Source organism: Schistocerca serialis, chromosome 1, assembly GCF_023864345.2.
Source record: "Schistocerca serialis cubense isolate TAMUIC-IGC-003099 chromosome 1, iqSchSeri2.2, whole genome shotgun sequence".
Lineage (NCBI taxonomy): Eukaryota > Metazoa > Arthropoda > Insecta > Orthoptera > Acrididae > Schistocerca > Schistocerca serialis.
This window is the reverse complement of record NC_064638.1, coordinates 564345242-564370091: the sequence shown is the minus strand read 5'-3', so window position 1 is coordinate 564370091 and position 24850 is coordinate 564345242. Positions and strand designations below refer to the sequence as shown.

The window sequence follows — 24850 nt, the reverse complement described above, 5'->3', positions numbered from 1 at the left end:
AAAGCGTTCGACAATATAAAATGGTGCAAGCTGTTAGAGATTCTGAAAAAAGTATGGGTAAGCTATAGGGAGAGACGGGTCATATGCAATACGTACAACAACCAAGAGGGAATAATAAGAGTGGACGATCAAGAACGAAGTGCTCGTATTAAGAAGGGTGTAAGACAAGGCTGTAGCCTTTCGCCCCTACTCTTCAATCTGTACATCGAGGAAGCAATGATGGAAATAAAAGAAAGGTTCAGGAGTGGAATTAAAATACAAGGTAAAAGGATATCAAAGATACGATTCGCTGATGACATTGCTATCCTGAGTGAAAGTGAAGAACAATTAAATGATCTGCTGAACGGAATGAACAGTCTAATGAGTACACAGTATGGTTTGAGAGTAAATCGGAGAAAGACGAAGGTAATGAGAAGTAGTAGAAATGAGAACAGCGAGAAACTTAACATCAGGATTGATGGTCACGAAGTCAATGAAGTTAAGGAATTCTGCTACCTAGGCAGTAAAATAACCAATGACGGACGGAGCAAGGAGGACATCAAAAGCAGACTCGCTATGGCAAAAAACGCATTTCTGGCCAAGAGAAGTCTACTAACATCGAATACCGGCCTTAATTTGAGGAAGAAATTTCTGAGGATGTACGTCTGGAGTACAGCATTGTATGGTAGTGAAACATGGACTGTGGGAAAACCGGAACAGAAGAGAATCGAAGCATTTGAGATGTGGTGCTATAGACGAATGTTGAAAATTAGGTGGACTGATAAGGTAAGGAATGAGGAGCTTCTATGCAGAATCGGAGAGGAAAGGAATATGTGGAAAACACTGATAAGGAGAAGGGACAGGATGATAGGACATCTGCTAAGACATGAGGGAATGACTTCATGACTTCCATGGTACTAGAGGGAGCTGTAGAGGGTAAAAACTGTAGAGGAAGACAGAGATTGGAATACGTCAAGCAAATAATTGAAGACGTAGGTTGCAAGTGCTACTCTGAGATGAAGAGGTTAGCACAGGAAAGGAATTCGTGGCGGGCCGCATCAAACCAGTCAGTAGACTGATGTAAACAAAAAAAAAACTACATGTATCTATTTTCTGAGGATTTCTGAGAATTGCGCCAATTTACATTCTCGGAGGCTTTTTCTAGATCTAAAAATAGTTTGAAAGTGACTCTGACATTCATTATCAGGCGTATTGTGAGTACTGCCCCCTTGGTGCCTTTACCACTTTTAATCTGATCGTCACGTAGCTGATGTTCAAGTTCTGTTGCTAAATGAATAATAAGCTGTAACTAGTAGTCAAACAAAAACGAACTGCTATATCCTAGGCGGCAGGACGTTTATTAAACGTATCGTGGTTAGCTGTCAGACTTACAACTTCCAGGACGTCAGCGATCTTGGCGAGAACGTCGTTGCTGAGGTTGCGGAGCAGAGGCACGCTGCGCAGGAAGTTGATGTTGTCCTCGAGCCGCTGCAGGCCGGTCCGCATCATGATCTGCTGGAAGACTCTTCGGTCCAGCACCCACACCTTCGCGTCGTTCACCACTGAGGCACACAAAACACGCTTAAGTCGCGAACCCCTCAACAGGCGTCTAAATTAAGAGGTCGGCCGATGTGAGCAGTTCCATACTACCTTTAATGGATGCTGTCCGAGTACAGTTGTACAAAATGGCAAGTTCTCCAAAGGCTTTCCCGGGTCCCATTCTTCCAAGAACTTTATCCTCCTTGATAACTTCGAATTCACCCTCGGCGGACACGTAGAGATGTGATCCTGTGAATATTACAAAAAACAGTTAATTTTTCGTTATGTACTAGTGTAGTCTTTGTGGCTTCTTCAGCCATACCGCTTACTGCAGAAAGGCAACGTGTTCATTCAGGGTGTTTCAAAAAGGACTTTACAACTTTGAAAATTCATATAAATTAATTCATAGTACCTACAGAGGTGACTGTAAAGTCAATTTGTAGGAAAATACATAAAGTTTTGTCTCGTGTAGTTCGCTAGTACCGAATCGCACCGTAAGGAGCGCTAGCGGCATTTGCGTTAAAGATGGCTGTCTTCACTGGACACGAGCGTGCTAGCTATGTGTTTTGGTATGAAGAATTGAATTCGGCGACAACAGTTCCGCGTATCTTCCGCACTAAGTACGCTAAAAATCCTCCTAGTAGGCCTACAATTTATGAGTGGGATAAATGTTTTGTAGAAACTGGGTGCTCGGTAAGACCTGGGAAATCATCAGGTCGTCCAGGCACATCTGACGACGTCGTTGGGCAAGTGAGACAACGTTTTGTCAACAGCCCTACGAAATTGACACGGCATGCATCTCGCGAACTGAAAATCCCACATACGACTGTTTTCCGTCTGTTGAGAAACCGTTTGCATTTGAAACCATACAGATTCACGATCGTACAAGCAATAAAAGACATTGGTAAAATTGCTCACAAGAACTTCTGTGCGGGTATGTCAAATCGATTACATGAGGATGAACACGATCTTTTCTGACGAGTCGAATTTTTACTTAAGTGGCAAGTTTAACACACATAACTGTAGGATTTGGGGCAATGAAAACCCACATCAAACATTGCAACATGTTCGTGACAGCCCTAAAGTGAACTTTTTTGTGCAGTGAGCAAGAAAGTCCTCTTTTTTTCAGCGGGAGAACCGTCAACGGGATAATGTACCTGGATATGTTACAACAATTTTTGATACCACTGATCGATGAGGATGACCAAGAACGAAATGTTTACTTCATGCAAGATGGTGCGCCACCCCACTACCTGGCTGACGTCCGGGATTTTCTCAGTGACCGCTTTACAGGTCAATGGATTGGTCGTGATGCGCAAATTGCATGGTCCCCACGTTACCCTGACTTGACACCACTCGATTTTTTTTAAAATGGAGATTTTTCAAGGATATCGTGTTTGTGTGTCCTGTGACGGCTTCTCTACCTGACTTACAGCAAGAATTTATGCCACCACTGAGCAAATTACACCTGAAATGCTACAGCGAGCTTGGGAAGAAATTCACTTCCGATGGGATTTGTGTAGGATAACCAACGGCAGCCACATACATCTTTAGTTTAAGGTAAAAAAAAAAAAAAACTTTGTTTCCCTACAAAATAACGCTAAACCCACTTCTTTCAATAAATTTACATGAATTTTTAAAGTTGTAAAGTCCTTTTTGAAACACCCTGTATTTCCTTCTTTTTCAGTAGAGACACACAGTGAATAAAACCAGTGTAATGCAATATATCCCGTGACATGTATTTCAGGCCTCTTAACATAAACAGGGGGAAAGATAGGGACGACTTTGTGTTGTACATGTTCCTGTCCTGCAGTACACTGGATTTTCGGATTAATTTTAAGGTTAGACTACTTTTTTTAAAAACAATTATACGTATAAACGCCCTTCATTGTAATGAACATTGTTTGTTACATATTTCTGAATAATATTTGATGTTTTGCATGGTTGCATTAGTTGTCTTCATCTGCATCACAAGATGTGTCGGCCGTGCTGTGACCGCATTCGAAAACGGCATCTTGTCTTGAGGGATACAGATCAAATATTTCTTGATATCATCCATTTTGTTATTGTTTATAGGCAGCGCTCATATGCAGGTTTTCGCTGAAGGGAGCTCGAAAGGTTGTACAGCTTTTTTCAACCTAAAACTGTCCATCGTCAGACTAGCAATATTCATGTTACACGTAACACTATACGGATTTACAGCTGGAAAGGTCATCTCACCGTATTATGAAATAGTGAAAATCGTGTTTCAGAAACAACTTTACCATAGCTCAGGAAGGTTCTTTCATATATTACGCAACAAAATTAAAGGGTAATTTTCTTCCCCCCCCCCCCCCCCCCCCTCTCCCAATTGCGTCGCAGAAGTTTGAAATTAGACTCAAAGATTGTCCTCTGTGATGGTGCAAAGATGTGGCGCCCCACAACATCAACATCGATCTCAGAAACGCTACAAACAGCAAGCATGCGAAAAAATGGCCATAGCTCAGTAGTAGTTCATGTGAGTTGTAAGTAGGGTTAATGACGTCACACTGGCACAAAATTTTACCACCACAAACGGCAAACCACCCTCGTAGACATCTCACGCGGTTGGAAGTTGTCACAAACCCTCTCACCCACATTTCACCCCTCATTTGACGCCTCTGTGATGAAGGTATTGGCTAGAATTGTGATGAAATTTGGTGCCCACTTTACACCTCACATGAACTCATGAGTTGTGGCCCTTCTTTACGGATGTGCCGGCACTTTGCTATCTGAAGCGTCACCGAGCCTGAGGGTGACGTCGAAGGGCGCTTTGCTATAGCACCACTACAGAGGAAGGCTGCAGGCACCTTTGAGCAGAATTTCAAACTTCTGCGTCGCAGTGGGAGGCAAGTACGGGGTTTCGAAAAAGTGATCATTAAATTTTGTTGCACAGAGTAGAACGTAAGCCAGCAGGAACTGTAGTCGATAAAAGAATCCTCCTTCATTCGACCAATGGAAAGCTTGTTTCCGTTTTTCGAGGAACGTTTCGTGAGTTCAACAACGTCGTCCACTGTACAGTGTCTTTGCTCCTTCCATCAATGTAAACGGAAAATTGACCAGTGTCATCGTCAAACAGGTTTCATTTTCGCGGTAAACAATGCATTGATCCAGTCAGAACCATAACCCTCAAAAAATGGAAATTTATAAATATCGGACAAGCTGACTTTCTGCAGCAAGTGATTCGTTTCAGTTATACACCCAGCATTTATTTTATTTGTTGAGGGAGACAGTTTGAAGATATTGCATTCAGGAAGGCTGCAATGACGCTAGAAATGGGTGTCAGTGCAGCAAGTTACTGAAGACCTTGGAAGAAGGATGGTTTCGTAGTATGAGTGGATGGGAACCTAGTATGGTCGCGCCGCGAGATGTCCGAAGACGGAAGAGCAACTGCCATGGAAATAGGAGCGTGTCCTGCGAGCATGTGTAACACTCGTAGTGGCGAACATAGCCAACTCATTGTGGGCTAATGTTGTACTCCAGGCAGCGCAGTCTGACGTACTACGAGCTGCTGCGAATCCTCCTGGCGGGGAATGAGGGATCGCTACAGGGGACAACAGAGGTAGCAGCCGTCTTCTGATTACGGGGATTAATCTAGAGCCTCCATAACATTATTATGAATTTGACAACAACATTCAGACCACAAATACATGGTGACAATTAATGAACTATATGAAAAAAACGTAAATTAGTTACAAATTACGGCGTACACACATTTCATTCAACATTTAAACGTCACTACAGATATTCGAGTTTATTGTTATGACATGTTCGATATGCCTGCCATCATTGCCGATGACTTGGCGCTGACGAAAACCGAAATTCTGGATGACCCGCTGAAGTGTCGGAACACCTATGCTGTCGATAACCTCTTTAATGGCTGTTTCCAGCTCAGAAATGGTTTTGGAGCTACTGCTGTACACATTGTCTTTAATATAGCCCCACAAAAAGGAGTTGCATGTGTTCAGATACGGAGAATAAGGCAGCCAATCGAGGCCCATGCCCGTGGCCTCTGGGTACCCAAGAGCTAGAATGCGATCCGCAGAGTGCTGCTCCAGGACAACGAACAATCTGCTGCTTCGATGTCGTCGAGCTCCGTCTTGCATAACCCACCTCTTGTCGAAATCATGGTCACTTTGCATAATGGAGGTGAAATCATCTTCCAAAAACTTCAGGTACCGTTGCTTATTGACGAACGCATCCAAATGAAAGTGGGCTTTCTCGCTAAACCAAACGACACATGTGCATACTAATTCTCAACATCCCCCGCGGCAAACCGTGCAGTTTGAATGTCCTAACGCGAACTGGTCAGAAGTTACGACGATTCTGTTTCATATAGTTCAATAATTGCCACCCTTTATATGGGACGCTCTTTTAGCAAAAGAGTTTCAGTATCACTTATTTTATTAATGGCGTAAATAATTGAAGTAAGAGATGCTAAAGCAGCACCACGGAAGTAGTAGTGCCCTGTCAAGGCTGACCATAATGTAGCTGGCTTTCATAACGAAGAGTTAGTAAGTGTTTTAGACTTGCTATTATGCCTCTATCTGAGTAACATATCCGTGCCGCGATGGACGGTCAAATGTTGAATCTGTTTCGTATCACTTATGGTCGTCGCGTACGCAAGGAAAGTGCTGATTATTTTTTATTAGAAACTCTTGCAGGACTCTACGCTGCCTGTCGCGAATGTTAGGTGTTACTGATTTACGCATTTTATTTCACACAAAATTTTGTGGCGTGGGAAGTTCTGTCTCAACAAGTACGTCATACTAAATGATGTGTGACCGATAGTGTCTCCGTGTTAAAATAAAACATTTTGATCGGTCACATTAACGAAATGTGAGTCCAGAAGTTGCGATGACATCTAACGACAATGTTAGCCTTTCATTGCTACCAGATTTCTGGCACCATCTTCAAATACATACTGTTTAATAACTGTGTAAATGTTACATTCACATCAAATAATGGTTTCCTGGAAAGTTAGGCGAGATTCCTTCGTGGCCCACATCCGATGTCTTTAGTCGTTGACACAAAAGTGCTTTGCTCCTACAGGTGACGGTCATGTTGAAATGGTTGTCCTTATTTACTCAGTTTCTCAGGCATGAAACTGACTAATTGCTGTGTTTCAAGAGGTTTCTTTCTTATAGCGATGCATTTGCAGATTATTTTTCAGAACTTGGCGCGTGTTGATCCCCGCGGAGCCAAGTTACTGCAAACGTCAACGGATCTCTTTGTCAGAACTCACAGGATCATTTTGTCACGATGTTGATAAATTCAACAAATTAGTTGCACGTGAATGCCAGCAAGTTAAATGTCCACATATACAGTACTATCATACTTCGTATAACTAGCTGTTATGAAATGTATTTTGTCGATCAAACGCCTGGAAAGCCATTGCTCATTTCGAGCATTAGTGTCGCATTCCTACCACACGAGCATGTATTCCCTCATGTAGCGTTTCACGCCTAGTCACCAGGAATGTAAAAGATGGTCATGCAAATTTCGGTGTTGGCAACCAACATGGCCAAAATGACGAACATTTCACATATGGTGTAGTTTTTTGGTCACTGATGATACCAAAATTAATATTTTATTGAGATTTACTACCTTTAGGAGCATTCTTTTTGTGGTGTCACCGCCAGACACCACACTTGCTAGGTGGTAGCTTTAAATCGGCCGCGGTCCATTAGTACATGTCGGATCCGCGTGTCGCCACTGTTAGTGATCGCAGACCGAGCGCCACCACAGGGCAGGTCTCGAGAGACGGACTAGCACTCGCCCCAGTTGTACGGACGACTTTGCTAGCGACTACACTGACGAAGCCTCGCTCCTTTGCCGAGCAGATAGTTAGAATAGCCTTCAGCTAAGTCCATGGCTACGACCTAGCAAGGCGCCATTAGCCTTACATAGCTTGTATCTAAAGAGTCTCACTTGTATCGTCAAGAGCGATGTACAACAAGGATGGATTAAAGTTAAGTATTCCAGAAGCTACGTACTTTTCTTTATAGCATTCATTACGTATCCTGTTTCAGACCTCACGCCATCCTTCGTGTGTTTATAGCGTGCATTGCGGTCCCCTCAAATCACACTGTGTCGGCACTTCTGTCGACACATCACTTTTTTCATTAATGCGTCAAACGTTATGGCAAATTAACTATATAGCAAGGATTTTTGTACATAAAAAGGAAACTAGTTTTACGCAAACTTCATGATAAGTATGCTACTATTTAGTAACAAGTCCGTTTTGACACTACATTTTTTGCTACCTTCAGTCATTTCATCACAGGCTACTGTATACCAGGCAGTGTTTACTAAAGTAAAATAACTATTTTATCAACATGAACTCAATAGTCAGGTAGGGAGCTTCAGCAATGTTTCTAAATTCAACACGAAACGTGAAGAACGTCATCTGTTCATGAAACTAATAGTTGCTGTTCACGAAAGTGATTCTCCAACACTTAGTACCGAGAGAGATGGCGAAGTGCCTGTAATCGTGAGAAACAGGACTTCAGCTGACTGCCAATTGTCTGAACTAACATTCTGCGGAAATTAGAGATTAATTCCTTAAAATTATGTAGTATGTCACGTACCTTACGAATGTGATGACTACCCACTGCCGTTGGCGTGGTACACAAGCGAGTCACGAAAGGGATTCCATCCCTTATATTTCATGAACGGTTTAAAATGTCTAAATGAGGTTATCGGCAAATAATGTTAGGGAGGAAGGTACGTAATTTCATAACATGATAAATACTTTTTAACAAGCGAGCTATTGAATGGAACTATTTACTTTTATTAACGGCATTCAAATGCGCTTGGAAATAGGAGTTCCTTGATATAATGGTCGCTAACGTTTGCGTTGAAACTTTGCTCAAGATTATCCGGAAAATGTACTCAAATTGAAGTGCAGAGCGACCGGAAGAGGATGTTGCAGAGTAAACTCCATCAAGAACATTAAATAAATACTTAAAAACAAAACATGGAAATAAACCAAGGTGAAGTTTTATACAATGCACGAAAATCTAGAACACTATGTGTTACAAGCGATAAGAGTGCCAAATTCAGCATCAGAGATGAGATTGTGAAATACGCTGTAATGAAAGTATGGATACTGAGAGCTTACTCCATTATTTTGCTCGCTTCATTCGTCATGTATTGATTTATTAACCACTACGTAAGCCTTTCGAATATATTTTTTCAACTGTGGACATGCTTTCATTCTTTTTTTTTTTTTTCATGCGCTTGTTACGCAAACACAGTATGCGTATTACAACTTTCTGGTCTACTGCCCATTACGGTGTCGATCTGCTGCTTTGAATAATTCCCCTTCGTTATTTATTCATCATTCTGATGCGATTAACGCGGTCAGAGTAAATTTGTCAAACTGGTGACGGCCTATTAGTGACGTTAACCGCCGCGCAAACATGGATATGTTATTACAGTGCATTGTAAACTGCCATCGGGCGTCACAGAGCTTCACAAGTGTCAGAATATTACCTGCTTCTCCCTCTCTGATTACAAAGCTCCCCTTCCCGTATTCCAACGGATACATGGAGTCCACAATCTCTCGCACTTGGCTGGAATCCAGATTTTTCAGGAAATCGTTGTCCATAATAGCGTCTTTTATCAGCTGTTTGGACCTGCAAAGAGAATTATCAATAAATACGATGTAAATGAAGTTACTCGTAGACTTACTGTAAATAAGTATTTTTTTTTTATTTTAAAATCTTATGGGACATAACAGCTAAGTTCATCAGTCCCTAAGCTTACACACTACTTAACCTAAATTATCCTAAGGACAAACACACACACCCATGCCCGAGGGAGGACTCGAACCTCCGCCGAGACCAGCCGCACAGTCTATGACTGCAGCGCCTGAGACCGCTCGGCTAATCCCGCGCAGCTGTAAATAGGTGACTACGTCAGTACGTCAGTAATATTATTTATGTTATTCATTCACGGATCACTTATTTGACATGTCATTTTCATACAAGGGATTTAACAATTTCAAAATTAATTAATTCATACATGCCACCTTAGTGCCTGACAACGACTTATATATTGTGTACAACATTGGTTTTTGTTTGCACATATTTATAAACAAGTTAACCAATAATTGGAAAAGTGTTGTTTATTCAACAATGTTCACTGGTCTGCTCTCTCTCTCTCTCTCTCTCTCTCTCTCTCTCTCTCTCTCTCTCTCTCTCTGCATTGCAGATACTTTCATCTTACATCAGATTAACAACGATATTGTTGTCTTTATCTTCTTCTATTTCCCAATTTGTCTATCTGAATAATCGAATCAAAATCTCCTACACATACTCGTATAAACAATAAATTGGGCTCGGGAAAATGGAAGGAAGTTAGTATATCAAAACCACAGATTTTGGGCATAACATTTTACCATATGATGTACTATTGTTGACTGTATATTTGTCAGTGGCAGACGTCTTCATTATCAGTGTTAACATTTTAACAATGCTTACATTGTTTCTATACAGTACTTGGCAGAGTGGTATATTTTATTTAAGAGATGTGCCTTTAATGAGATTTTTAAATATCTGGAGTTTAGTTGTCTTTTTAATTTCATCTGACAATACACTGAACAACTTGATTGCCTTGTAGAAATTGATTTTCTCTGCCTCCTGTTTTATTTGTTCTAGGCAAAATTGAAGTTAATTTTTCCTATTGTTGCGTGATTACAAATGCTGCTGTTATTGTAGTAACTAGCCTTTTCGCTGCGGCTTCGCCAGCGTATTCGTTTGACATACCTATGCTGAACACACCTCCTACTCCTCCCACTCTCTGTATCCAAAGCTCTTTAAATTCTGATTCCAATACTGGATCCCCTCTCTCTTCTAAATCGACTCTATCACATCAGACAAATCTTCCCCCTCATAAAGGCTTTCAATGTATTGTTTCCACCTATCCACTCTCTCCTATGCATTTAACTGTGGAATTCCCGTTGCACTCTTAATGTTATCACCCTTGCTTTTAATGTCACCGATGGTTGTTTTTACTTTCCTGTATGCTGAGTCTGTCCTTCATACAAACATTTCTTTTTCGATGTGTTCAAATTTTCCTGCAGCCATTTCGTCTTAGCTTCCATGCACTTCCTATTTATTTCATTCCTCAGCGACTTGTGTTTCTGTATTTCTGAGTTTCCCGGGACATTTTTGTACTTCGTCCTTTCATCGATCAACTGAAGAATTTCTTCTGTTACCCGTGGTTTCCTCGCAGTTACCCTCTGTGTACCTGTGTTTCCTTTCCCAACTTCTGTGATGGCCCTTTTTAGAGATGCCCATTCATCTTCAACTGTACTGCCTTCTGAGCTATTCCTTATTGCTGTATCTATAGCCTTCGAGAACTTCAGCCGTATCTCGTCATTCTTTAGTACTTCCGTATCCTACTTCTTTGCGTATTGATTCTTCCTGACTAATGTCTTAAACTTGAGCCTACTCTTCATCACTTTTTTATATTGTGATATGAGTCTATATCTGATCCTGGGTACCTCTTACAAACCAGTATCTGATTTCGGAATCTCTGTCTGACCATGACGTAATCTAACTGAAATCTTCCCGTATCACTCGGCATTTTCCAAATATACCTCCTCCTCTTGTGATTCTTGAACAGGGTATTAGCAATTACTGGCTCAAACCTGTTACAGAAAATTAGTCTTTCTCCTCTCTCATTCCTTGTCCCATGCCCATATTCTCCTGTAACCTTTTCTTCTACTCCTTCCTCTATAACTGCATTCCAGTCCCCTATGACTATTAGATTTTCATCCCCCTTTACATACTGTATTACCCTTTCAATATCCTCATACACTTTCTCTGTCTCTTCATCTTCAGCTATCGTTGTCGGTATTGGTTTGCTGTCGATTCTGATAAGAACAACCCTGTCACTGAACAGTTCACAGTCACATACTCTCTGCCCTACCTTCCTATTCATAACGAATCCTACTCCTGTTATACCATTTTCTGCTGCTGTTGATATTACCCTACACTCATTTAACCCGAAATTCTTGTCTTCTTTCCACTTCACTTCCTGACCCCCAACTATACCTATAACTATCCCTAGTTTCCCTACCACAGTCAAGCTTCTGACATTCCACGCCCCGACTCGTCGAACGTTTCCTTTCATTGTTTATTCAATCTTTTTCTTTTTCTCATGGTAACCTTCCCATTGGCAGTCCCCTTCCGGAGATCTGAATGGGGGACTCTTCCAGAATTTATGCCAGTGGAGTGATCGTCATGACACTTCTTCAATTACAGACCACATGTCCTGTGGATACACGTTACGTGTCTTCAATGCAGTGGTTTCCATGGCCTTCTACATCCTCATGCCGTTGATCATTGTTGATTCTTCCACCTTTGGGGGCGGTTCCCTAACCCTAGGACAAGAGAACAAGAGAGTGCCCTGAACCTCTGTCCGCTCTTTCGCCCTCTTTGACAAGGTCGTTGGCAGAATGAGGGAAGTCTTCAGCCGCCAATGCTGATTATTAATCAAAATTTAACCAGCGGCGGGATTCGAGCCCGGGACCGAAAAGGTTTTGATTATGAATCAAAGACACTACCCCTAGACCAGCATATGGGACAGACAAAGCAACCTTCTGTGAAATTAAAAGCAAGGGTGGTAACATTAAGGGTGTAACGGGAATCCCACTGTTACAGGCAGAGGAGAGAGCGGATAAGTGGAAAAAGTACATTGAAGACTTCTATGAGGGGAAGGTTTATCTGATGTGATAGAAGAAGAATCGATTTAGAAGAGATAGGGGATCCAGTGTTAGAATCAGAATTTAAAAAGCTTTGGGGGACTTAATATCAAATAAGACAGAAGGGATTGATAACATTCCATCAGAATTTCTAAAATCGGTGGGGGAAGTGGCAACAAAACGACTATTCACCTTGGTGTGTAGAATGTATGAGTCTGGCGACATACCATCTGACTTTGAAAAATATCATCCAGACAATTCCGAAGACTGCAAGAGCTGATAAGTGCGAGAACTATCGTACAATAAGCTTAACGGCTCATGTATCCAATTACTATGAAATTACAACCCTTAGCTGCTTACTGACGTTGACATACGGCAACGGGGACAGATGAAAATGTGTGCCCCGATCGGGACTCGAACCCGGGATCTCCTGCTTACATGGCAGACGCTCTATACATCTGAGCCACCGAGGACACAGAGGATAGTGCGACTGCAGGGATTTATCTCTGGCACACCACGCGCGAGACTCACATTCTCAACGTATTGCCCCACACTACATTTGTAGTGCCCCCGCCCATTAAACTCGTTAATCGCGGCGCGTTGCCGATTCCCGTAAGAGTTCGGGCACTGTTTGCGCATCCGCACAGAAGATGAAGATGGTCAAGTGGCCGGTGAGCCTTATATATATATATATATATATGAAGATATCGAAGTTGCTGACAAGAATAATATTATGAAGAATGGAAAAGAAAATTGAGGATGTGTAAGATGACGATCAATTGGCCTTGGTACAGACACCAGAGAGGCAATTCTTACGTTGCGGTTGATAATGGAAGCAACAGTAAAGAAAAATCAAGACACGTTCTTAGGATTTGTAGACCCGGAAAAAGCGTTCGACAATGTAAAATGGTGCAAGATGTTGGAAATTCTTAGAAAAATGGGGTTAAGCTATAGAGAAAGACGGGTAATATACAGTATGTACAAGGCCGAAATGTTCGGATCAAAAAGGGTGTAAGACAGGGATGTAGTCGTTCGCCCCTACTGTGCATTCCCTACATCGAAGAAGCAATTATGGAAGTAAAAGAAGGGTTCAGGAGTTTAATTACAATTCAAGGTGAAGTGATATCCATGATACGATTCGCTGATGACATTGCTATCATGAGTGAAAGTGAAGAAGAATTACATGATCTGCTGAATGGAATGGACAGTCTAATGAGTACAGAATATGGATTGAGACTAAATCGAAGCAAGACGAATGTAATCAGGAGTAGTAGAAATGAGAGCAGCGAGAAACTTAACATCAGGATTGCTGGTCACGAAGTAGATGAAGTTAGGGTATTCTGCTACCTAGACATCAAAATAACCAATGACGGACGGAGCAAGGGGGACATCGAAAGCAGACTAGCGATGCAAAAAGCGTATTCCTGGTCAAGTGAAATCTACTAGTATCAAACATATGCCTTGATTTAAGAAATACATTTCTGAGAATATACGTTTGGAGCACAGCATTGTAGGGTAGTGAAACGTGGATTGTCGGAAAACCGAAAGAGAAGAGAAACGAAGCATTTGAGATGTGGTACTATAGACGAATGTTGAAAATTAGGTGAACTGATAAGGTAAGGAATGAGGAGGTTCTGTGCAGAATCGGATTGGAAGGCAATATTTGTAAAACAATGACAAGGAGAAGGGACAGGACGATAGGACATCTGTTAAGAAATCAGGGGCTGACTTCTATTGTACTACAGGGAGCTGTAGAGGACAAAAACTGTAGAGGAAGACAGAAATCGGAATACATCCAGCAGATAATTGAGGACGTAGGTTGCAAGTGCTACTCTAAGATGAAGAGGTTGGCACAGGACAGAAATTCGTGGTGGGCCACATCAAACCACTCAGAAGACCGATGACTCAAAAAAGATATGACACACTTCCCAACCGAATCAGTACATGCATCCACGCCAGAGGGGATTCACGTCAGACTGAAAAGTGGGCTCGTACATTCAAGTTCTTTGCATATACGACTTGATTTCGCCATCACTGTAATGACCTCATATACTGTTTCAGGCTGTGAACTTTTCTTTACGTTTATCTTACCCTTCTGGGTGCTTCACTTTCTTTGTCAGGCAGTGTATTTAAATGACAGACGTTCATGCTAGGAGCAAAGTCTTGAAAATGTAACGTCGCCAAAAACCACCCGGGCGTGTGAAGTAAACGACTTCCATCGTAACAAAACCGATGTGGAAAATGGGATTGCTTTTTAATACATTTGTGGCTGTGGTACCCAGAATGTGAAAACTTGTACTACATATTTACAACACTATAGGCATGCAGTGTGACTTCGACGTGCCTTCTTTCGTGACTAGTCCTACATTAGCGAAGACGAAGGCTCTCTTAGCTCTGCTGTCAGTGGTGAGGGTGAGTGGCACTGACCGGAAGTCCTTATCGTAGCGCTGTATCTGGATGTCATCGGCAGTCTGGCCCACGTCGGTGCTCTCGCCAGAGACGCCCTGCTTCTTGCTGGAGGAGGCGGCGGAGGCGGCCGGGGGCAGCGCCTGCCCCGGCATGCTGTGGTGCTCGTGCAGCGACGCCAGCAGGTCCCCATCCTGGCTGAAGCTGGTCGCCTGCTGCAGCACGCTCTGTACACACAAACACGTGTCTCTAGACTCAGGCTACACAGCAACGAGGCGGAGGCTCATGTGTGTAGCACTTCGTATTACAACAGCTGCAGCAAAGGCAAGAGGAAAATGTGGAATGAAGAAAGGGCCTGTACACACTGTCCAACATATCTGTAGCTACATAGCCATCCATCCATCCACACTTCCCTGTTCTCACATGCTCCCATGGCCCCCTCCCCCCACCTCCTCAAAGAGGAGACTAGCAACTTTACTCCATGTAGTCACCCACCAGCTCAGTGATATCCATCCACATATTTGCAAATAACACCCTCCTCCCAAAAGAGGAAGCATACACACACACTACTCCGTACAGCCAACAACCCACACATTCCCACTCACAGTACATACCCATCCACACTTACCTAGGCACATCCTTGTACAGGGTGACAATTCTTTAACTATATTTCAAAAAAACGTAAATTGTTTATAAACACACTTTACTCAGTATGTTAGTCTCACTGCAGATATTTGGATTTAGGTTGTGACAAGTCCGAATGCTTGCCATCATTGGCGACGGATAGCGAAATTCTGCATGACCTACTGAAGCGTCGAAACATCGATGCTGTCGATGATCTTCTGAATGCCTGTTTTCAGCTTGGCAATGGTTTTGGGGCTATTGCTCTACACCTTGTTTTTAATATAGCCCCACAAAAAGAGTCGCATGTTTTCAGATCCGGAGAATATGGCGGCCAATCGAGGCCCATGCTAGTGGCCTCTGGGTACCCAAGAGCCAGAATGCGGTCCCCGAAGTGCTCCTTCAGCACATCAAACACTCTCCTGCTTCTATGGGATCGAGCACCATCGTGCATGAATCAGGGCAACTTTGGATAATGGGGATGAAATAATCTTCCAAAACCTTCACATAACATTCAGTAGTCACCGTGCCATCAAGGATTATCGCACCAATTATTCAGTGACTGGACACTGCACAACACACAGTCAGCTGCTGTGGGTGAAGTAACTTCTCGATCGTGAAATGCGGATTATCAGTCCCCCAAACGCGCCAATTTTGCTTACTGACAATCCCAACTAGATGAAAGTGGGCTTCGTTACTAAACCTAACCAAGGTGCGTGTGCATGTGCATACTACTTCCCATCATGCCACAAGGCCAACCATGCAGTTTGAAAGTCGTAATGCAAACCGTTCAGAAGTTACGATGATTTTATTTCATATAGTTCAATAATGGTCAGCCTGTAAGTAGGGGTGGTTGCCAATCTAGTTATATATACCATTCCACAAATACCTCCAAATTCCTCAAAGTGAAGTCTTACATGAACTAACCCATAAAGTCAAACAGCTATGCATACATATATACCTATCAATGATATATATATATATATATATATATATATATATATATATATATATATATATATATATATATACCATCCACAATACACCCCACACCCACATAAAAGAGGAGACCTGCATAAATGAACCCAGTCAAGCAACTATCTAACTACAGATACATACACATATGTATATATATCCTCCCCTGTCCTTCACAACAAAGATGGCCAACAAGTGCTAACTTATGCAGCTATCCCTCTACATATCCACACATGTGTACCCACCTACAATGAACACTCACACACATATCCTCCCTCCTTCCTGAAAAGGAAACCTTATACACACTAACTCATACATTCAACCATACTCGTCGTCACGTAAAACCCCACCACACCCCTCACCTCCTTTCCAAACAGCAGACCTACACACATTAACTCACTGAGGAATTCACCACAAAACCCTTTATTTCTTGTGTGGTAATCCGCTTTCTCTACTAAAGACTTGTCCGAAAACGTATCAACGTGTACCATTCGAATAAACTTGACGTTATTACAAACATAACACACGACTAACTCACACTGCTGTACTAGCAAACAGTGTGTGTATGAAAGTAACGTAACTCCCCTCTTGCTGGAGTTGGCCGCAAACAAATGGAAACACAACAAAGATGCACACCATTCATTCAGTCGACCGTCGACCTCCACATATGAGCAGCATTTCTACCTTGTCTTCGTTGTTGTACATTGTACTGACACAAACCTTCAGCTGAAGACGATCGACTGAATGACCCGTGTGGATTTTCCATGTTTCCATTTGTTTACTGTCACCTCCAGTAAGTTGACGAGTTACCTCGCTCTCGCACACACACTGTTTGCTGGTACAGCGGCGTCAGGCAAGTGTGTGTTATGTTTATAGTAACGTTAACTTTAACGTGAATGTTACACAGTAGTATTTCGTTGCTGCACAAAACTTTTTGGAGCCGTAAAGAAAGTGCCGTCGCTTTCTTCTCAGTACGGGACGAAGGTGATATCACAATGGGCTGCATTAGCAGGGTACAGTGACCGTGTGCCCCTGCGGTACGTGATTCATGGATACCCTTGCGACATCACCTTTGTCCAGTACTGAGAAGATAGCGACAGCACATTCTGACACTGCATACCATCATCTTTCAGGACAGTGCACGATGCCAGACGGCGAACCCGTGCAGGATCTCCTACGTACGTGTGTTGGAAGACACTGCAACATCCATCGTATTCACCCGATATGCGTCAGCGCGATTACGACTTGTTCGCCAAAATAAAAGAACCTCTTTGTGGCGCGAGCTACAGCAAAAGAGAAGACATCATCCGTGCTGTAGGGCAACCCTTGAGAGACATCAACGGAGGTGGACGAGCTGATGGTATACGAAACTCTCCATCTGAGTGGGCGAAGGTGATGGAGATGCGGGGCGTTGACATTGAGGGCATGTAATAGGGTGAATAAAGTCTTGTATGAATTACAGCAGTGTTGCCACTACTTTTTATTCAGCCCTTGTATTTTTGTAACGAACAAAGTTACAGGGGAGGAAATCTTGGTTATGTCCCCCTGGTAGTTGGCTATGCTACAAGTATAGCATCATCCATATCCATCATCTATCAGAGATCATTGGAACAGCGGAAAGTTCCACGAGATTGGAAGAAGACCCAGGTCATAGAAATCTATAAAAAGGGGAGAAAATCGGATGCACATAATTACCGGCCAATTTCACTGACATAGATTTGTTGTAGAATCATGGAACATATTTTGTGTTCAGACATAATGACCTTTCTAGACCCTGAGAAGCTCATCTGCAGAAACCAGCACGGTCTTAGGAAACAGCGCTCATGCGAGACACAGCTGGCCCTCTTTGTGCACGATATACAGCAGGCTCTAGATACCCGCTCCCAGGTTGATGCCATATTTCTCGACTTTCAATAGGCGTTCGACTCAGTTCCTCATAGTCGCTTGCTCCTAAAAGTGCGCACTTAAGGTCTATCCGATGACATATGCGGTTAGATAGAAAGTTTCATAACGGACAGAGAGCAGTATGTTGTCCTGAATGGGGTGCCTTCAACAGAAACAAGCGTAACTTCAGGTGTGCAACAGATCAGCGTAGTAGGTCCGCTGCCTTTTACGATTTACATAAACGATCTGGTTGATGGTATTGACAGCGGCATTAGACTGTTTGCCGGTGGTGCTGTAGTCTACAGGAAAGTAGTATCGCAAGAAAGTTGTGAACAAATCAATGAGGATTTGCAGAAAATAAATGTGTGGTGTAATGACTGGCAATTATCTCTCAATATTAGTAAGTGTAACCTACCGCATATAACTAGGCGAAAATCTCCATTAATGTACGAGTACAAAATGAATGCCCAGTTTTTGAAAGCGGTAAAATCCGTCAAGTATCTGGGTGTGACTATTCGAAATGATCTCAAATGGAATGATCAGATTACACAAGTAACGGGTAAGGCGAACTCTAGATTGCGGTTTATTGGTAGAATCCTGAAGCGATGCAGTCCTTCAACAAAGGAAATTGCTTACAATACGTTAGTTCGTCCAGTCTTAGAGTATTGTTCGTCTGTATGGGACCCTTACCACTTGGGTCTGATTCAAGAGATTGAGAAGCTCCAAAGAAGAGAGGCAAAATTCGTGACTGTTACATTTAGCAATCGCGAGAGCATTACAGATCTCATAGAATGTTTGAAGTGGGACACACTTTCAGATAGACGATGCGCTAAAAGAAAGGGGCTGCTCACTAAATTCCGAAATCCGATCTTCGCCGATGATGTAGAGCACATATTATTACCACTAACTTTCAAATCGCGCAATGATCACCATTAAAAGATAGTGGAAATTAGAGCTCGTCCTGAGGCGTTCAGACAGTCGTTTTTTGATCCGCGAGTGGAACAGAGGCGGCGGCGGGGGGGGGGGGGGGGGGGGGGAATACGTCTTTGGCGTGAATTGTGCCCGCCGCCACACACCGCTTGGTGTCTAGTGGAGTATATATGTAGATGTAGATAAGTATCATGCTGCATATGTTTTTTGTTATTTTTTGCTTCTGACAAACTGGACACCCTTTATATGTGGGTCCAGCTCCAGTGTGCTACCACTTGCTAAGAGGAGAACAGCTACAGTACGTACGGTGGGACAGAGACAGAAAACTAGTGGCGCCGTGAAGTATTCTGTCTCTCTACACAGGTACTGCGCACCGGCCTTAGGAAAAATGCACACCACTCCGTTGGGGCCTCAGTGCCTCGGGGAACCAGCTGTCCGTTGCTTCCTTAGGATGCTACCTAACCTGTGACGTACATACATAGGGAAAGCGGCAGGTGGAAAATGGAACGAAAATAATAATAAAAACACAAGAGAAGCACGCAGCGACATGTAGCAGCCACAAAGAGAACTCTCACTGCAGGAACGGCCACAAAGCCGTGCTACGCCGGGGCGGGTGTGAGCGTGTTTTATTTTTCGCGTTTCCCTGGGTAACGAGGCTTGCCTTTGGGCCGTGGCCCGCACCGCCTAATTGTGGCGGCGGATAACGAGCGAGGCTACGCCAGGCCGGGACGGGACGGGACGGGCTCACCACTCTACACGGCCACGACCCTGCGTGTCGCCTAACCCCGGGGACTCCTCTCCCGTTCTGATAACCTGGAGGAGCCTAGCACACTGCTGTGGCCTGCACAGACCTGAGCTGGGTACATCAGGCGTCGTGGGACTAGCCATTCCAAGGAAGCGACTCTAACAGCGGCACTTCACGGACTGCCCTTGAATTTCTCCGTACTTCCAGGAACAGAAGTGAGTCGACGCTCTGAAGGTGCGGTGCTGCAGAACAGTGTTGAAAATTAGTTAGACCAATAAGAAATGAGGAGGTCCTTTCCAGAATCGGAGAAGAAACGAACGTACACTAAGCTGGGAAGTCATGGGATAGCAATAAAAACACACACAAATGCCGGTACTATCGCGTCGCAAGAAATAAAAGTGCAGTGCATTGACGGAACTGTCATTTGGACTCAGGTGATTCATGAGAAAACGTTGCGGATGTGATTATAGCCGTAAAACTCGTATTAACAGACTTTGAAAGCGGAATGGCAGTCGGAGTTAGACACATGAAAATTCTGTTTCGGAAATTGTTAGGATATTTGTTGCTTACAGACCCACAGTGTCAAGAGTGTGCCGAGAGCAAATTTCAGGCGTTACGTCTCGCAAAGGACAACGCACTGGCCGACGGCCTTCATTTAACGACCGAGAGCAGTTGCGTTTGCGTAGAGTTGTTCAAATGGTCCAAATGGCTCTGAGCACTATGGGACTTAACAGCTGAGGTCATGAGTCCCCTAGAACTTAGTACTGCTTAAACCTAACTAACCTAAGGACATCACACACATCCATGCCCGAGGCAGGATTCGAACCTGCGACCGTAGCGGTCGTGCGGTTCCAGAATGAAGCGCCTAGAACCACTCGGCCACAACGGCCGGCGAGTAGAGTTGTCAATGCTAACATACAAGCAACACTGCGTGAAATAACCGAAGAAACCAATGTGGGAGGTACGACGAACGTATCCGTTAGGACAGTGCTACGAAATTTGGCGTCAAAGGGCTGTGGCAGCAGACGACCATTGCGAGTGACTTTACCGACAGCACGATATCGCCCGTAGCGCCTCTCCAGGGTTCGTGATCATATTGCAACCTAGACAACTGGAAAACCGTGGCCCGGTCAGATGAGTCTCGATATCAGTTGGTAGGAGTTGATTACAGGGTTCGAGTGTGGTGCGAACCACACGAACTCATGGACCCAAGTTATCAACAAGGCACTGTGCAAGCTGGTGGTGGTTCCGTAATGGTATTGGCAGCATTTACATGGAATGGGTCCTCTGATCCAGCTGAAACGATCATTAACTGGAAAGGTTGTGTTCGGCTACTTGAAGACCATTTGCAGCCATTCATAGATTTCATGTTCCCAAACAACCATGGGAATTTTATAGATGGCAGAGCATCACGTCACCTGGCCGCAACTGTTAGCGACTGGTTTTAAGAACGCAGATCTCCCGACATGAATCCCATCGAACATTTATGAGTCGTAATCGAGAGGTCAGTTCGTGCACAAAATCATGGACGGCTGTAGAGGTAGCATGGCTCAATATTTCTGCAAGGGACTTCTAACGACTTGTTGGGTCCATGCCACTCCTAGTTGCTGCCTAGAAAAAGGAGGACCTATACGATATTAGGAGGTATCCCATGACTTTTTTCACCTCAGTGTGTGGAGAACACCGACAAGAAGAAGGGACAGGATGATAGAACATCTGCTGAGACGTCAGGAAATATCTGCATGGTACCAGAGGGAGTTGTAAAGGGTAAAAACTGTAAGGGAACACAGAGGAAGACAGAGTAACACTTGCACCTTGTGTTCTCATTTACAATCTATGAGATGAAGAGAATGGCGCAAGAGAGAAATTCGTGATGAAGCTCAGTGCACGTACGTCAATTTTCTAATGCAGTACGATCGAGTTCTCAAGAAAACTCGAAAAAATCGACTTTGAAAATTAGAAGCTATCCGAGTATTGTTACGTACAAAATGTGTGTACGTTATTGACAAATTCATTGGGAGCTGAGTGCGTAGCGTAGAAGTACAATAATCGCAAAGTTGTTGGGTCGAATCTTGCTAGATGTAACATTTTTTTCTTTTTACTTTTATTTAAATTTCACATTTATTAACACGGCTGTCTGAGTCTGCATTTCAACCTAGTCTTCACCACTCAACGATGTGAGGAGTCATCTGAAACACGTGTTTCTTATTCCATGTTAAACTGTACGTCCCCTTTGCCCGATTGGATAACTGGTGCAGGATAGGGACACGCAAGTCACCGAAGTGGCGTCCTATAGAGAGACTTGCACGGCGTCACTGACTCACACGAAATTATTATCATAATTACACGTAGAAATATTCATTAACAAATATCAGATAATACTTTTTAATAAAAATAACATCATTTTACTTTATATAGTGACCGTTTGAAAATGCCAGTACTCACAATAAATTGAAATTTCCTACAGGAATTGTGAAAGGGCATACACAAAATTTTTTTTAGAAACTCAACAACCTCATTGATCTACATAATTTCTTCATTTAATAGTTGTCTACAAATTAATTCTTTAGAAAATCTTGTAGTCATTTTTTCTATGCTAAGTTTAGAAATGTCAAGAGTTTTTTTCAGAAAGTAATGGTGAAGATTCTGAAAATTAATGACATATACTCAAAAATATGCATTAAAACATGATAAAATAAGATATTCCCAGCATAATAAAGTATTATGTTCTCCTATACAATCTTCATTTCTCTTCTTTTCCCACGAAAAACTCCGGTTCGGAATTTTTCTTTCTTTTACTGCTTGAGGACACTCGCGGTGCAGCATCGAGCAGTAGTCAGTTATGATGCTGATCTCATCTGAACTGATAATTTCGCTACACTTCTATAATCTCTTGATCGGTCTTTCTCAGCTAGATTTTCTGCAGAGCGACTGACATAGGAATCTAGGAAGCGTAACTTTATGCTCATGAAAGCACTCTATACTTTAAAGCTGCCGTAGACTTTGTTGATAATTTCCTTACAGGATATCCAAGTTGATATTTCAGTGCCTAATTTTACGTTCAAAAGTTTCGTGTTTCGTCAGTTTCCGAATGTCAGAGCCGACGAAAACTTCTTTCACCTTGCCCCTTGATAGCCCAGTTAACCTATTTTTCTCATACTTATAGGCGTCAGCATCTTTTGGTGGAGCTTTAATAAATTGTTTTATAACTTCACATTTTGTATGAAGCGGGGACAGGCGTATTTTTCTGGGTCTGTCAAAGAATAGAATAGTAATTTAGACATTCTAGTTGGTCAAATTTTCTGAGTCCAGTGCTCGTCTTTTGCACGACTATCGGGTAAAGACATAGCTGTATTACAGACCATAAAATAAAACAATTTTCTGTAAGTTAACATTGCAAAATATGACAAAATAGTTCTGACGTTATTATGATGCTCATATAGTTGCATTTTGATTTCTTAGTGTCTCTCAAACCTACATGAGACTGAACCTGTTAGGTACTTTAATCGGAAATCTCCACCCACAGATGCACTGGAAATTCTTTCAGCCTTAATAAAAGAATTTCATTCTTATCCCTTGCAATGAGGCATTTCGCATGCCTGTATCAAACAATCAGTTTATCGTCATACGAACAGTATTAAAAATAAAAGGACGTTATTGCTATTACAAAAATAAAAATTTAAGTTTTTTAAAAATTTATTCCTAACTAGTGGCCGACATTTTGCGGTTGGATAAAGGCCCGCAAAATTGTTGACAAAAGTATTTGATTTTTCAGAGATTTTTACTATCTTAATTTATCATGTATTTGCAACCCTGCAAGCAAGTGATGTAACCTACAGGTGCCAAGTTTAGTGACGAGCATTATAGCGCTTGGGGGAAGTCGCCGTTTGGTGTCCGCGCGGCAAGTTCCTTAACAGTGGCGATGTAGGCAGCCCGTTAAGCACTGGCGAATGGAACCAGCGTGAAGACTGCAGAATTGTGGCGTTTCTGTTTGTATCCGGATCGGCGAAAGCGGCCCCGTGGATTTCCCTCATTATTGTCTAAGAGTTGATTGGTTGGTTGATTCGATCTAAGGGGCCAAACAGCTAGGTCATCGGGTCCCATCGGATTAGGGATGGATGGGGAAGCAAGTCGGGCGTGCCCTTTCAAAGGAACCATCCTGGAATTTGTCTGAAGCGATTTAGGGACATCACGGAAAACTTAAATCAGGATGGCCGGATGCGTGTTTCAGCGGTCGTCCTCCCGAATGCGAGTCCAGTATGCTAACCACTGCGCCACCTCGTTCGGTGTCCGACTGTCTGTACGTATCTGTACGTGGCGTTTCTTAGTTTCTGGCGATTCCGTCAGACATTCTGCATTCAGACATATGAGACGATGTCTGGGATGCAAAGAAGTAAAGAAACTAGGAATTCCAGTATGGAAAAGATAGACATTGTGTTTACACAGAGTGTTTGGAAATTCGCGTTACAAACTTCTAGGACTTGTAGAGGGGAGTGAGTACATAACATTTTGTGTATGAATCCATACCCGGAATCGTCATCGACCGATGGTACAAAGCATCGAAGTTTTTAGCGTCGGCGCATGTAAGTGTATGTGTATACAGCGTGATTCCGTGATGATGTCACGTACTTTTTAGGATGATGGAGACGAATAAATATATAAATTAGAGGTAAGTGTCCCTGGTTCCCGAACCCACAAGTCGAAACAAGCGAAAATAATTCTGATACCTCTGACAGTGGAATACATGTAGCGCTACAACTGTTGCTAAGAATGTACGGTATGCAACTTTCAGAAGTGGTAGTATAGACCAAAACAAGAAACAATTTCTAATAAACATGGGCTGTAAAATTCATAACTTGAGAGCTATGAGCACTTATTCAATAGACGAGATGTGTTTCGCAGTAATTAATATGAACAAGTGTTCATAGATCCCCAGGAACGATTATTAGGATACATGTTTACTGGACATTTTTCTTTGTTTTGGTCCACAATACCACCTCTGAAAGTTGCATACCCCACATTCTTAGTAACAACATTAG

The 24850-nt window shown here is 42.8% G+C and overlaps 1 protein-coding gene across 3 annotated transcripts in view; it reads right to left on the bottom strand.

Annotated features, from left to right (window-relative positions):
• Window positions 1-24850, bottom strand: part of LOC126475817 (cGMP-dependent protein kinase, isozyme 1) — a 578889-nt gene that overhangs the window by 81177 nt on the left and 472862 nt on the right. For all 3 annotated transcript variants that reach the window (XM_050103496.1, XM_050103494.1, XM_050103495.1), the window contains exons 2-5: window positions 14678-14883; window positions 9034-9176; window positions 1630-1767; window positions 1372-1541 (exon numbers count right to left, since the gene is read on the bottom strand). In XM_050103496.1, the coding sequence (XP_049959453.1) occupies window positions 1372-1541; window positions 1630-1767; window positions 9034-9176; window positions 14678-14811 (585 nt within the window). In that variant the 5' untranslated portion in view covers window positions 14812-14883. The remainder of the gene's footprint in view (window positions 1-1371; window positions 1542-1629; window positions 1768-9033; window positions 9177-14677; window positions 14884-24850) is intronic.